General features: G+C 38.1%; 1 protein-coding gene across 4 annotated transcripts in view; it reads right to left on the bottom strand.

Moving 5' to 3' along the window:
- Positions 1-1,889, bottom strand: part of zgc:158464 (uncharacterized protein LOC791139 homolog) — a 192,117-nt gene extending 190,228 nt beyond the window's left edge. For all 4 annotated transcript variants that reach the window (XM_017703961.2, XM_017703877.2, XM_037539956.1 and 1 more), the window contains exon 1: positions 1,245-1,889. In XM_017703961.2, coding sequence (XP_017559450.1) covers positions 1,245-1,703 — 459 coding nt within the window. In that variant the 5' untranslated portion in view covers positions 1,704-1,889. The remainder of the gene's footprint in view (positions 1-1,244) is intronic.
- Between the last annotated feature and the right edge of the window lie 14,283 nt (positions 1,890-16,172).

Below are 16,172 nucleotides of genomic sequence, written 5' to 3'. Positions count from 1 at the left end.
TTGTCGGACCATAATCTGAAGAAATGTTCCTAATCAATTAAACCATACGGCTAAAAAAAATGTACACTTATCGCTTATTTTTTCATTATATACACAGCCATTTGCTCACAAGGGGCTACTGTATGAAAATCACATATAACCTAGCCTGTACATTCTAAAAATATATATGGATCTTTAGGAGTTCTTTAGTAAAGGAGAGGGTTTTCTTTAGAACCATGAGCTCTATAAAGAACCATTTCATGCTTCTTTTGCTCTCTGAATGGTCCTTGGACGGACGGATGGATGGATGGATGTGACCGGATGGATGAGATGGATGGATGTATATGGTTCTATATAGGATTTTTGTTGAAAGTTCTATAAAGCACCAGAAAGTGTTCTCCTACTGTTACAAGCTTTACATTGGAACAGTAGAGGAATCCTTTTTGGTGCTATATAGAACCACAACACATGCTCCATCAATCTGAAGAACCATTTCACCATGCAAAGAAGCATGAAGTGGTTCTACACAGAACCATTCCCTTTACTAAAGAACCCATACAGAACCATATACAACACATGATCCATCAATGTGAAGAACCATTTAACCATGCAAAGAAGCATGAAGTGGTTCTACACAGAACCATTCCCTTTACTAAAGAACCTTTGCAGAGGGAACCCTTAGGCATGTCTATGATGTTGTCATATAACGTGTGTTTGTTGGACAGGAATGTGTTAGTTTAACACAGGTTTAACTCAACACGGGCGCACTAGACCGACAGGACCGGACCGGACCACCTGCAGACTGGACCGACAGGACCGGACCACCTGCAGAACGCCTGAGTGCAACATCTCAGAAGATTTCCCAACGAGAGGGAAGCTCAGACCCAACGACCCGTTTAACAGGTTTGGAACACGTGGAGAGCTCAGCTAACAGCACTGAGGAGGAGAAACTCCTGCTTCAAGTTAAAAACATGTCAATAAGCTAAAAAAATACCTAAAAACTAAAAAATGCTGAACGAACTGAAACACAGACAAGTTAACAAAAGAAAATCCCACATTAGGGCACGACTTCCCCACTAATCAATCTAAGCTAACTAACTTGACAGAATACAAATCTGACTAAAGTCTATGCGCTTCGCTCGTTCTTTATTCGTGTTATGAGAAACAATAAAACGCTTTAAAACGAGACACTGATACAATATTTTTTCGTCCTGGCCAGTGAGCCCCACCTGAGCAGCCTAAAAGTAGCCGTGAGCTTCGCTTACCTTCTCCTGCTTGCTCTCCGCCTCGGCCGGAGGGGACGTGGGGGACTTGCTGCTGCTGCCGGCTGCGGGTGCCTGGCCCCCGGTCACAGAGACAGCAGCAGCCGCTGTCTGGGGCACCGCGGTGCTCCTCTCCACCGTCTCCACCTTAATGAGCCGGTGTTTGGGCGACACATACTTGACGTCCGGCGAGGAGCCCACGGAGCTCGATCCTCCTCCAGAGAAGGGAATGCTTCCTCCGGCCGTGTACGGGTCCTCGAAGTCCAGCTCCTTTTGGAGCTTGTAGGCGGCGAGAATGTCCGGCTGCGCGGCGCTCTGGTAGCCGGGTTGGTGGTGGTGGTGGTAGCCAGGTGGCCCTGACACAGCGCCGGCGTGGCAGTGACGGTAGTCCGGCTTCGGCGGCGCCGGTGGCGAGGCTTTGGTGCTTTTGAATCCCAGGTGCTCCTTGAACCATCTGGCCATGCTGCCAGCAGCGCATCGCTCAAAACTCAGAATTTTGTTTCTTTTTCGTGGTCCCTCTATGTTGTGTTCTGTGTGTTGTGTTATTCCTTGTTTTCAGTCCGAAATCTTTCAGTCTTCAGAGTTGCTTCTCACTTTCTGTTTAGTCAAACTCCAGCGTGCGTGTTCTCGGTGAGGCTGGTAACTGAGCTCTGCCCACGCTTACACTCTGAGCTTGTTTCTTTTCCCACCTGTATTCGGACAAGCTCCGCCCTCCTGCGCTGCGATTGGCTTATAGTTTATTCTTACAGGCGGCCAACCCTGTGCATTGATCTAACCAAAGCTTTTAATGCCCGCGGACAGAACTGTCTCTGTTCTCACATAATAAATATCGAACAAAAAAATAAACAGATCCAGATAAAAGTGATTTTTACTGAATTTGGGGATCCATTCTACCATTTATAAACAGTTCCTAATAAAAAACCATGAAGAGACTGTAAGTGAGGTATACTGACACTTTGATCCAGTAAGTATTGATCTCTTTATTATTTATCATGACTGTATAAGTAAAGCTGTGCTGATATAGGACTGATTAATGGTTCATATTTGCAAGCAGTACTCCAGTCTTACTGGGGTAGGCGTGTCTTGCCTGAATACGAGTGGGAAATGAATAACACTGCGCGCTGTGCACCGCTTATCTGTCTTTCTCTACATTGCCACCTATTGGTTTGAAAACGCTACACAAAAGCCTCACATTGAGCGCTTTGTCTCCATAGTTGTATTCCTGTCTTTGTGGGGTATTAAGGTTGTATTTTGTATGGCAGTAGCCAAATGCTGCTACGCTACACCCACCCAACCTTATCCTTAAAGGGAAATTGCACCAATTTTCTAAATTTCTGCATTATTTAGTCATTTATTAAACAAAGCTATTCGGTGTAATCTGATGTTAACTGATTCATTGTAGAGAAAGTTGGGACCTGTTTACACCTTGCATCAACACGCATTTTCGGTGATCAAATCATGTTCAAATTTGATTGCATGAAAAGCCAGGTGTAAACACCCAGCATGCACCACCCTGCAGGATCACTCATTCCGGTGGTGGTCAGAGACAGATCTTGACCACATTTAACACATGTGTAAATGGCCAAACCACCATAACACAGTCTCAGGTACCAGACAGATTATTTGTAGCCATTTGATGAACTTTTAGAAATAAAGGTACTGTACAGATACATTTTTCATTCATCAAAGTACAAACAATGTAAATGTACCCCAAAGGTGTAACAGTGGTTTTAAGGTCCAACTGTGTACCTTAAATAAGTGTTTCTTAGCGAAAAAGTACAAATTTGTACCTTTTCATAACCTAATGTTTTAAGACAGACCATTAAAATAAAAAGCCTGGAGTCAATGTGTGTCAGTGTGGAGTCAATACAACTGAGCAAATATAATTTCAGTGCATTATGGTACAATTATGTTCCCTGACTAAAGGTACCGGGATATACTCTTGAGTGTACCACTCCAGTGACAAGAAGAATACTGCCCCAGTGATGGTTTCATAGCTTTATTTCTGAGAGGAAGCTTTCAGAGGCACTAAACACTTCAGTCTGCTTCCTTTCACCACCACTGTGAACAATTGAAACTCTGCGTGTTTCTCTATTGCAGCATTTTACACCTTGAATGACTTTGTTTACCATTTATATGCAGAAAATTTGAAGTCAGTGAAATAAAACTATATAATAATAATAAAAATAGGACCTTAACTAAACTGGACAACAGACAAACACCCAGACAGCTGCACTAGCTGTATCATATTCAAATAGTTTATTTTGGATGCACATTTAATGAGTGTCAGTTCGGCTGTTTTTACTTCATAAGTGATTCCCAAACATCCCAAAGTTTCAGTCAGCTGAATATTTTCATCATTTTCAGCCTGCTAGGTTTCAAACTGTGCTACAAACCAAAACACATTATCAGTTAAATGTTTCATAATAGAAAAGAAAACCAGAAGGTAACCCACCAGAGAGATGAGCAACAAGTACCTCAGAAGTTGGATCTATTGTTTTCCGTGTGGGTATGAAGGATTGTCTTTCCCTCAGAGGAGAATAAATGTGTCAGTACAAGCTTTTCATTTTCACAAACAGCATTTGATTAAAGAAGCCCCTGTGCTTATATTACAAATCCCTGCAGCAAGGCCCCAGTGCACCTTAATTCATCATGATGTGACCTGACAGCTTGTCTGAAACTTTTTAGAAATGTGCACTGTCGTGGAAACAAAAGGGGAAAAAGTGAAAAATATGTCCCTGGATGCAGGTGTTCATCTAAAGAGTTGACAACAGACGGCATACAATAAAAACTCCTTTCAGAATAGAGCAAGTCATTTCCCTTTACACAGAAAACACACATACATGGGCAAATACACATGTGAAGACCACATACGCATAGTGACAGTCGAGGTTTCTGTGATTTTATGAAGCAATATTTCTTTTAATAACCCGACTGCCTCCAGGCAAAGACACACTGCACCTGTGGAAAATCGACATCTTTAAATTTGCCTGGGGAGGTACTGCAGTTTAAGTGATTTTGATGTTATACATGATTTTAATCCAAAATACATCTGCAGAGTGCATAGTTTTTACAGTTTGACAGTAATAACTGTGAAGTGATTTTAATCCAGTATGAATCTGCAGTGTATGTAGTTTCTACAGACTGATGGCAATAATTGTGGACTTATTTTAATCCAGTATAAATCTGCAGTGAATCTCTAGTTTTAGTGGAGTGGTTTTAATCTGGTATAATTCTGCAGTAAATCTCTGTAGTTTTAGTGGAGTGGTTTTAATCTGGTGTGACTCTGCAGTGAATCTCTAGTTTTAGTGGAGTGGTTTTAATCTGGTATAATTCTGCAGTGAATCTCTGTAGTTTTAGTGGAGTGGTTTTAATCTGGTGTGACTCTGCAATGAATCTCTAGTTTTAGTGGCGTGGTTTTAATCTGGCATAAGTCTGCAGTGAATCTCTGTAGTTTTAGTGGAGTGGTTTTAATCTGGTGTGACTCTGCAGTGAATCTCTAGTTTTAGTGGAGTGGTTTTAATCTGGTATAATTCTGCAGTGAATCTCTGTAGTTTTAGTGGAGTGGTTTTAATCTGTTGTGACTCTGCAGTGAATCTCTGTAGTTTTAGTGGAATAGTTTTAATCTGGTATAATTCTACAGTAAATCTCTGTAGTTTTAGTGGAATAGTTTTAATCTGGTATAATTCTACAGTAAATCTCTGTAGTTTTAGTGGAGTGGTTTTAATCTGGTGTGACTCTGCAGTGAATCTCTAGTTTTAGTGGAGTGGTTTTAATCTGGAATGATTCTGCAGTGAATCTCTGTAGTTTTAGTGGAGTGGTTTTAATCTGGAATGATTCTGCAGTGAATCTCTGTAGTTTTACTGGAGTGGTTTTAATCTGGAATGATTCTGCAGTGAATCTCTGTAGTTTTAGTGGAATGGTTTTAATCTGGAATGATTCTGCAGTGAATCTCTGTAGTTTTAGTGGAGTGGTTTTAATCTGGTATAATTCTGCAGTGAATCTCTGTAGTTTTAGTGGAGTGGTTTTAATCTGGAATGATTCTGCAGTGAATCTCTGTAGTTTTAGTGGAGTGGTTTTAATCTGGAATGATTCTGCAGTGAATCTCTGTAGTTTTACTGGAGTGGTTTTAATCTGGAATGATTCTGCAGTGAATCTCTGTAGTTTTAGTGGAATGGTTTTAATCTGGAATGATTCTGCAGTGAATCTCTGTAGTTTTAGTGGAGTGGTTTTAATCTGGTATAATTCTGCAGTGAATCTCTGTAGTTTTAGTGGAGTGGTTTTAATCTGGAATGATTCTGCAGTGAATCTCTGTAGTTTTAGTGGAGTGGTTTTAATCTGGAATGATTCTGCAGTGAATCTCTGTAGTTTTACTGGAGTGGTTTTAATCTGGAATGATTCTGCAGTGAATCTCTGTAGTTTTAGTGGAATGGTTTTAATCTGGAATGATTCTGCAGTGAATCTCTGTAGTTTTAGTGGAGTGGTTTTAATCTGGTATAATTCTGCAGTGAATCTCTGTAGTTTTAGTGGAGTGGTTTTAATCTGGAATGATTCTGCAGTATTCACAGCTGTGTTTATTCTTATTGAGTATGACAGCACTTGCTGTGACTTAAGAATATGAAGAAAATGCACAAATACTTTATCCTGTACCAGTTGACCAGTCAAACCTCACACATTACAAAACTGATCCAGCTTTAGTGACACAGGTATCATTATTATAATATAAATTAGATCAGTGACATATAAACTGTTCATTATGAAGGGTCAGCTCTGACCACTCTCTCTTCCTGATTTTTTCCAGTCTTACTAATGCAACTTCTATCTCCAGGACATTAACACTTACTATATCTCTCTTGCATCCAGTTGTACATGATGCATTTAAAGCATGCAAGAGAAGAACCCTTTTGGTTCCCTTACGAACCATGTTTGAAAAAGAGATATGAGCATGTGACAAACCTTTACATAATGTAAATTCAACACTTCTTTCTATAAACGTTACATTGAGGTTTTTTAAAGCTGCACTATGTGAGATTTCTTTTGTTAAAACTGAAAGAATAAAAGCCTAATCCTTAAGTAGTAATTGAAAAATCAGAAGTGTCGGGTCAGATTTTCTGGGCGTTTTTTGGACCATGTCCTACATCTTAACATGTTCACCATTATACTCTGTGCTATAGTAAGATCCTTTTAAATAATAATTCATAATTAATTACTATGCAGGAAAGATTAAAATATTTTACTTAAAATATAGCTGGTTCATCTTGAAAAGGCCTTAGCTGAAGAGTTAACTCTCCAACTAAGGCCTTGTCACCATCAGTTGGGTATGCCAATGAGAGAGCATTAGCTCCCTTGCGAAGCTAATTAATGCCTCAATGCACATTAAATAAGATGCAAAAGTAAACCCACAAAGACATCACTGTGTGACAAATTTAAGTAATGATAATGCTTTTTAAAAACATTTATAGCTGGATTATTAGATTGGCTGTATGTGATGTGTGAATAGATATAAAGTAAACTGAATGTTCTAAACCATTAAATCCTCAGTTCATTAAAATCATTTAAAATTTGTACATTTTGGAGTAACGTTTGGTCCTATTGGTGGTTCTGGGCAGTCAACCAGATCACCTATACATTAGATGTGACCATGAGATGACCAAGATACAGTATGATGACAATAGTAGGCATATCCTTCACTAAGTTCTCTTTGAATACTTTTGAAAACCTTACGTGCAATCAGATTTATCTGCTTGAGGTACAAATGACATTGAATTGACATGTGATGTTCTACCACACAATGCATGCTATTACACATTTCAACCAGAGAGGTCTCCAAATCTCCAAATCTTACGTAGTGTAGCTTTACACTGTTCATGACATCTTGCAAAGAAACCCTTTTTTTGGACAATTTTAAAAAGTTTACATAATGTATTGACTGCTTGTGGGTATTTTAAATTTTTGTTTATTTTGTTTTATTGTTTTTTCTATCAGTAAACATCAGCTGGTCTTTAAACTGTGTGGCCATTGGATGATGAATGGACCAATACAAACGATTCAGAAGTACACAAAAAGTCAAGATCATTTTATTCCACTCCTATAAAGTCACTGTTTCAGGATTTGAGGTTTAGTTACAAATAAGATGTAGCTCATTTTAATTATTTATTTATTGGCCCCTGCACTTCTTGATGTTGGGAAAAAAAAGATTGCTTTGATTGTGATTAAAATTTTAGCACATCAAGCCTAGATGGGCTCCTGCTGCTGATAGGGCTCCAGCTGCCTGTTATGTGCTTTTCTGGAACTGAAATAACTTAAAAAAGGGTTAAAACCTGAACTGATGCAATGGACAATTGCACTGCTATTACAGCAGCCCAAATCTAACATGATCCCCAATGAATGCTCAGAGAAGAATTCATTTGCTTTAAAGGATCCATCACCACAAAATTGCAGATTATCTGCTGAAACACTCTCTAGTGTTTTTGTGTAATATTTCAAAGTGCACATGTGCTTCCATAAATCACTTATTAGTGCTCAGTAAACTCGCTAGGTTCAGTGAAACTCATACAGACTTAAGTACAGTGTACAGCCTTTTTTTTAATTCTGTAGGAGTAAATTTATCATCGGAGCAGTACTCACTGTATTATTTCAGATGATTTCAACACTAAAAGTGGAAGTGAGATGGAAAATTAAATGTTTACAGTTATCCCCTGATACTAAGGGGAACTCCACCAAAATGTCTGTATAATCAAATTGGTAAAATGTAAATAAAGTAATTCACAGTGATTTGATGTGAAATGCTTTAGTCTAGAGAATCTTACCCAGCTAGAATTCTACAGTGATGGTGATACTAGACATCTCAAGTGTTTAAAACCTCTAAAGACTCCCCCACAGAAAATAATTTTGATAACATTTTGACCAAAAAAAGCCAGATTTATCCTAATAAATGTAGAGAAAACAAAGGAAATGGCATGTTTTGTGGTATATTTAATGCAAGCTAATCAGAAGCAGTGTTTAATTAAGAGGCGCAGAGACTTTGGAGTGAATAAATACATCCTTAAAAATGCCTACATGAGTTTGGTGAAAAGTTTTCTTGTTGTTGTCATTAAAATTTGGTTTGAGTATCTAACTGCCAAAGATAAAGGCAAGCTCTGTGAGGCCATGAGAATAGCTGGCATGCTTATAATTAGGCAGTAGAAGCAGCTGGATGAGCTGTAGGGCTGCTATACACTCTCAGAAATAAAGGTATGAAACTGTCACTGGGGATGTACCCCTCTTGTCACCGGGGTGCTACCCTCGAGGGTACACCTCAGTACCTTTAGTCAGGGAACATAACTGTACTATAATTCATTAAAGTGATATTTTCTAAGCTGCTTTGACTCCACACACCCAGTTCTGTGCCCACGCTTTTTATTTTATTGCTCTGTTTTACAACATTAGGTTATGGAAAGATAAAAATGCACACTGTTCACATGGAAAAACTTATTTAAGATTCACAATTGGACCTTCAAACCACTGTTGTACCTTTGAGGGCACAGTTACATTGTTTGTACCTTGAAGAACGAAAAATGTACCTGCACAGAACCTTAATTTCTAACAGTGTATAGAGGAAGACTCTTGCTATATTGTATGACCCTAGCTATCCTCTTCACAGTTCTCTGGACAACACTTTCGGATGCCCAAAACTAAGGAGAACCTATAGAAGAAATCTTATTTTATTTTAATATTTTACATCAGCATTTATAAGTCAAGTCACTACTTTGCTGTAAATGGGTTAATCTTTCACTTTTAGGCTGCTTGCACTGACAGTCTTGATATAGTGTGAAATGTTCTGTTCTAGAGAGAATGGGTGTAGGAGCCAGTACATGGGGAGTAGGGAGCCATTTGAAAGTGTGAAAGAGGCCATACAACACTGTTTGCTCGATTCAAATTCCATAAAAGCACTAATAGCATTGTCATCACTGTGGTAATTTGATGAGAGAAGGTTTTGCATTAGAAAGTGCTGCACGGTGATGCCTTCATTATTATATGACAAAAAGTTACAACATTGATGAAATTATTGCATTAAGCAATGATGGCCCTGCAGAAAAACTCACAGAAGCTATTGAAAGTTTCTGTTGGTTCCCATGGTGTCCAACACTAATGGTCTTCTGGGATTTCCTGATGGGCTGATATTACAGTTTAAAGGACACAAATGGTTTAAGAGGTGTTCTGGGACTGAAACCAGAATCATTTGCTTGTTTCCAAATGAGATCTAAAGGTGTCCAACAGAAAACTAGGGGCCTCTAATAGTAACCATTAAGCTGATTGCCATTAGAAAGCAATATCATTAGGCTTTTATCATTATGGTTCTAATTGTCATTTTTCAGTGGGAAAGTCAATGTGTGGTTGCTTGGCAACAATAACAAACATATACTTTATTGGTACCCATGTTAAAATCACTGTAAAGCACAGGCTAATAACACTGTCACCCGTGTTAAAATCACTGTAAAGCACAGGCTGATAACACTGTCACCCGTGTTAAAATCACTGTAAAGCACAGGCTAATAACACTGTCACCCGTGTTAAAATCATTGTAAAGCACAGGCTTATAACACTGTTAACCCTGTTAAAATTACTGTAAAGCACAGGCTAATAACACTGTCATACTTGTTAAAATCACTGTAAAGCACAGGCTAATAACACTGTTACCCCTGTTAAAATCACTGTAAAGCACAGGCTAATAACACTGTTAACCCTGTTAAAATCACTGTAAAGCACAGGCTAATAACACTGTCACCCGTGTTAAAATCACTGTAAAACACAGGCTAATAACACTGTCACCCGTGTTAAAATCACTGTAAAGCATAGGCTAATAACACTGTTAACCCTGTTAAAATCACTGTAAAGCACAGGCTAATAACACTGTCACCCGTGTTAAAATCACTGTAAAGCACAGGCTAATAACACTGTTTACCCTGTTAAAATCACTGTAAAGCACAGGCTAATAACACTGTCACCCGTGTTAAAATCACTGTAAAACACAGGCTAATAACACTGTCATACTTGTTAAAATCACTGTAAAGCACAGGCTAATAACACTGTTACCCCTGTTAAAATCACTGTAAAGCACAGGCTAATAACACTGTCACCCATGTTAAAATCACTGTAAAGCACAGGCTAATAACACTGTTACCCGTGTTAAAATCACTGTAAAGCACAGGCTAATAACACTGTCACCTGTGTTAAAATCACTGTAAAGCACAGGCTAATAACACTGTTACCCGTGTTAAAATCACTGTAAAGCACAGGCTAATAACACTGTCACCTGTGTTAAAATCACTGTAAAGCACAGGCTAATAACACTGTTACCCGTGTTAAAATCACTGTAAAGGACAGGCTAATAACACTGTCACCTGTGTTAAAATCACTGTAAAGCACAGGCTAATAACACTGTCACCAATGTTAAAATCACTGTAAAACACAGGCTAATAACACTGTCACCCGTGTTAAAATCACTGTAAAGCACAGGCTAATAACACTGTTACCCCTATTAAAATCACTGTAAAGGACAGGCTAATAACACTATCACCTGTGTTAAAATCACTGTAAAACACAGGCTAACAACACTATCACCCGTGTTAAAATCACTGTAAAACACAGGCTAACAACACCATCACCCATGTTAAAATCATTGTAAAGCACAGGCTAATAACACTGTCACCCATGTTAAAATCACTGTAAAGCACAGGCTAATAACACTGTCACCCATGTTAAAATCACTGTAAAGCACAGGCTAATAACACTGTCACCCATGTTAAAATCACTGTAAAGCACAGGCTAATAACACTGTCACCCATGTTAAAATCACTGTAAAGCACAGGCTAATAACAATGTCACCCGTGTTAAAATCACTGTAAAGCACAGGCTAATTCTATTGTTACCCATGCTGAAATAATGAATAATTTCTTTATTCTATTCTACAATGTTAATCTGTCATCTTTTTCATTATGTGTTACTATAGCTCCAGAGTAAAGCTGTTGTGAAGCGATATTCATAAACCAGAGATGTTTTGGATGATGGTCGACAATTGGGGTACACAAAAAAATCCCCGATTTTTTCACCAAACCTTAATTTTACAGGGCTTGGACAAAGGGGAACCCTCAGGGCCTTCTAGGCATTACAAGAAGGCCTAGGAATCAAAAAGTCCCATTTTGATTTCTAGTAGGTTGGACCAATTTGCCAAGAACAAAAGTCACTGCAGTCCTTTTGAAAGTCCTAGATGTGTCACTGACTGTGAAAATAAGCTTTAGTTAGCCTAACCAGTGGCTCTATATCACAAAGCAGAAGTTAGCATTTTGTGTAGAGGTGGATTTTTTCCCTCATGTTTTGACTGATTTTTGACATTTATGGCTCAAACTGAAGGTCTAGCTCTAATAGTAACAGTTCACTGCTGGCTTTATGCTATATGTTTTAAGTTGTGCATTAAACATCAGTAAAGCATTCTTTAAGTGCTACATCCTTTTAAAATTCCACTTAATGCAGAAATACGGTGAGAATAAGTAAACGTCCAGGCCCAGATTGTTCACAAACTAACACTTTAATGCAAACTGCAGCTTTCTCTTCCAAACCCCTTTCTCTTTCCACCTGTCCACCAAGTTATTAGAAGATGCATTCTGTTGATCAAAGCCAGGTGGGAAACTTCTGTTAAACCGCAGATGGAGTCTGGCACCTGCACCTATTCATTACAGCCAGGCAGGATCTGAGATGAGCAGAGAGCATTGTGGGTATTACCTGACCTTTAAAAGTACCCATGAATAGACATATTAATCAGATTTCGGCTTCACCAGCTGTGCTTTAGGAGCAAAAATAATACTGATATAAATAACAGTATTGATGAAAACCAATATTGATATAAATAACAGTCATCTCCTTGTTTTGACTCGCTTTACACAACTTGCACGAGCTTTCCTGCAGGAAAAGAAAGATGCGTATGGGTATTGTATCTTTATTTCATCCTTATGTATTTGTCTTATTTATAAATTAATCATTTATTTACTTGTATTTTGTTGTCATTTGAATACTGACCCAAATGTCTTTGAATTAGGTTACATTTTAAAGGGCACCTATTATATAAAAAAATTTCTTTTAAAATAAAAGATTTTACATTAAAATCTTTTATTTTAAATTTCAAAACCTCCCCAGACCACACAGTCCATATATGAAAACTAAGCTGCAGAAAACTGTTGTGAATTAATTGTTTGTGATGTCATGAAAAACCAAATCATTTATATATATCTGAAGTTATAAGGAGATCTTCAGCACAGCACAACACAAGATAGCAAAATAAAACAAATTTTATGCACATATAACAGTCTTAAAGGTACAGTGAGAAAAACAGCCAGTTTTTAAGGAATAAAGAGAGGTTGGAAAATGGTAATGTAGAATAAACTAAGACTGTTTTTCATACATAAGACTACACAAATGTTAAAAGTAGACCTCAGGGGAAAAAACAAAATACAGGAAATTGTATGATAAAAGCACAGTAACAAAAACAGCCTATTCAATTCTAAGTTATAAAGAGAGGCTGGAAGATATTGATTTAAATACGAATTTAGTGCAGAAATCTACACTTAAACTTAATCTAAATTTAATGGACATCAGACACATGAAAAAATAAATAATAAAATAAAATAAGAAAAATATAGGATATGGGCCCTAATAAAGATTAAGTCTTTTCCAGTGTGACAGGACTTTTGGGGCAGTATATCATTTGACTGACAGCAAGGACAAGAAATTCAATTGGACTGGATTTGTAGGTTAAATGCTAGAATTTCCGATGAGGAGTCTCTCTTAGTGTTTATTTGGGTTCAGTTTACACCATGCGTAACTAATTTGAACTCATATGAAAAGTAGAATTCAGCACTGATGATGCCCCTGTGCACTTAGCATGCCTCAGACTTTAGTAAATTTGACTTACATGCACAGTGAGCAGGCCTGCAGATCTGACTTTAAAGCCTTCAGTGATTATTGCTGTCAGATTTGATTCCAGGGAGTGTGTCATTGCACAAAAGCTGCTTTGCAAGATGCAATTATTCCCTACTGTGCTGTTTACCTACTGGACTGGCCCACTCTTCCTCAAGGGCACCAGGGCGCTGCTTAAATATATTCCATTGTCACGACTGGCCCCTTGCAGCCCGGTCCATGTGCTCATGTTGTGTTTCCCGGTCATCCATGTGCTTCTTTGTTTTGGTTTTCAGTCCTGCCCCCTTGTTTCGTGACTCGTGACTGATTGTTTCCACCTGTTTCCCACCTGTCCCTCATCATTCCTGTTATATAAGCCCCGTGTTTGCCCTGGTCTGTGCTGGTCTTTGTTTGTATGTATGCTTGTTTGATAGTGTTGGATGTTTGTTTGTATTGGATGCATGTTTGAAGTGTTTGGATTTCTGTATTTCATCAGGTCTAATCCTCATTCTCTTCATGATGGCTACCTGAACCTGGACTGTATTGACCATGACCCTGGATTTGCCCTCAATAAAACTCGTATGCGTGTGCCTCATCGCTCCACGTTACATCCATATACATATGAACAGCATGAAAGAGCGGTTGAAATATAAAAGCCCTCATTTTTAAAGGAAGTTGACTGAAAAAGCAAAATCATACAATCTTCCAAATGTAGCTGATCAGCCGGGACATAGTTTCTTCTTTAGTGCTGCAGTGGAGCTGTCACTAGTGGTGACTGTGCTCAACAGGTTTATGCTCACCTGCCTTTATCATTAGCCCACCCAAAATGACTTATTTTCAATAATAAATTTAATGAATAAACAACCTAAAAATTGGGAAATAATAAAAACACACTTACTGAATATAATGATGTTTGAAATTCCATTTTTGATATCAACCAATGAATCTCAAAACAATCATAATTATGAAGCATTGCTCTTTACTGAGCCATCAACACTCTCTCAAACTCCCAGCTACAGCTTTCAGCGCTAAATGAGGAGCATCTTATCAAGCTGTTGAAAAAATGAGTTTACTGAGTCCTGCATTAACACGGGTGCTGTCAGCTTTGGAGATAAATGCGAGGAGGACCATTAACTGGATTTAAGGATTAGAAGTGGAAGAACAGGGCTTGTTCTAAGCCTAAAATTAGTTGATCACACCATTTTGCATTAGATAAATTCAGTAAATGCAGTTATCCAACACTAAACATGGCACAATCATCAAACAGTCCTTTAATCTTAAATAATATTAATACCAATAATTAATATTAATGTTATTTTGGTCATTTTTGCTCTTGTGTGCAAATCAAGAGATACAAGTTATTTTGCTCCTATTATCTATCTTATATGCCCCCATTCATGGTGGGGAACTTCAGCCCACCATCAATTTTATTGTACTTACACAAAATGTCCTGCTGCTGCTACTCGCTACAAGGCTAATGCAGCTAATAAACAAAGTTTATATGCATTAACTTATGTCATGTTATGTAAACTGCATGCTAGATAATCACAAGTAATCCCAAATAGACTTGCTCATGTGTTTTCTGGTACTGTATGACATACTGTCATATATAAATATGGACACAAATAGCTAAAATAGCTAAAAACAGTAGCAGCTGTCCTGAAAATGAGTTTTTTAGAGAACAGAATATCATACAGTGTCTGAAACCACATAAAGCAAGTCTATGAGATGTGATTGAACTGGAATTGCACTGTGTATTGTAGTTTACTGTATTGTATTGTACGGCACAGAGTTCTGTGTTCAACTCTGTTCCTTTTTTTCTGGGTATCTACAGTGACTTTTTGTTTCTAGCAGTATCTGAGCTCAGGGCTGTCTTTCTCTCTAACCTATTGGTCACTAGCAAAGATGCTTTCTCTAGATAGACAGAGCACTTCTTGTAAGTCACTCTGGATAAGAGCGTCTGCTAAATGCTGTAAATGTGAATGTAAATGTATATGCTTTCATTACTTGTTAGCTACATTAGCCTCACAGCTCTATAGTAGCTATTTTCAGACACTATACATGTCTTTTCTGATTGACTACATGCACAATAAGGAGACAATTGTGTGATTTTGTCTCTGCTCTGTCCCTTTAACAGGCATTTTAGGACGACTCATTTGCCGCCAGTGTTGTTTGTTTATATGACGCTGAGGTCACACACTCCCTGTGAGAATGCTAAAGCTGTACCACACTGTACTCTCTCATTTCATGCCTGCCTCTTTCCATCTAGTTCACACTCTCCCTCATTCTCATTTTCTTCTTTATCTTTCTCTAATTCACAGGCCCTTCCCCACTCTCTTTTTCCGTTTCCTTCTCTCTTTTATGCATACCTAAACTCAATGTTCTCACACATTCCTTTTCTGAAACCCATGCTGATTCAGTTGCTTTTCAGGCACTCGTGTAAAGATCGTGCTACACGTGTGCTAGCAGGAACCGCCATGGAGCTTAAAAAGCTGAGCAGTGATGTGGAAAATCCTACACAGGCCTACTGTATGTGACCATAAAATGAACCTTCTTATTGCCCAACACCCTCATCACCTCTTCACGGCAGGTAAGATTACTGAATAGCTTAAAAACTGCCCACTGAATTTGCATCAGATGGTGTGGATGGATAGTAACCACAGCTGAATAAATATTCCATCCATATTTTCTGCTTGTGTGTCAGCTTTATCTATCTATCTATCTATCTATCTATCTATCTATCTATCTATCTATCTATCTATCTATCTATCTATCTATCTATCTATCTATCTATCTATAATAATGTATCATTTAACTTAAAGTGTAAGTAAACCTGGTTAACTTGAAATTTTGTGTTCAGTAAAGAATAACTTATGTATTTTTTCTAACTTATTTGAAAGTCAGTGAACTCAATTTTTTTAGTAAATCCAAATTAAACCCTAAAAGTAAGGCTGCTAAATGGTTCTTGGCTTGGATGTATGTTTCTAGGAAGAGCCTTCT

Source organism: Pygocentrus nattereri, chromosome 7 (assembly GCF_015220715.1).
Source record: "Pygocentrus nattereri isolate fPygNat1 chromosome 7, fPygNat1.pri, whole genome shotgun sequence".
NCBI classification, from domain to species: domain Eukaryota; kingdom Metazoa; phylum Chordata; class Actinopteri; order Characiformes; family Serrasalmidae; genus Pygocentrus; species Pygocentrus nattereri.
The sequence above is the reverse complement of the archived record's forward strand: the minus strand, read 5'-3'. Positions and strand labels throughout refer to the sequence as shown.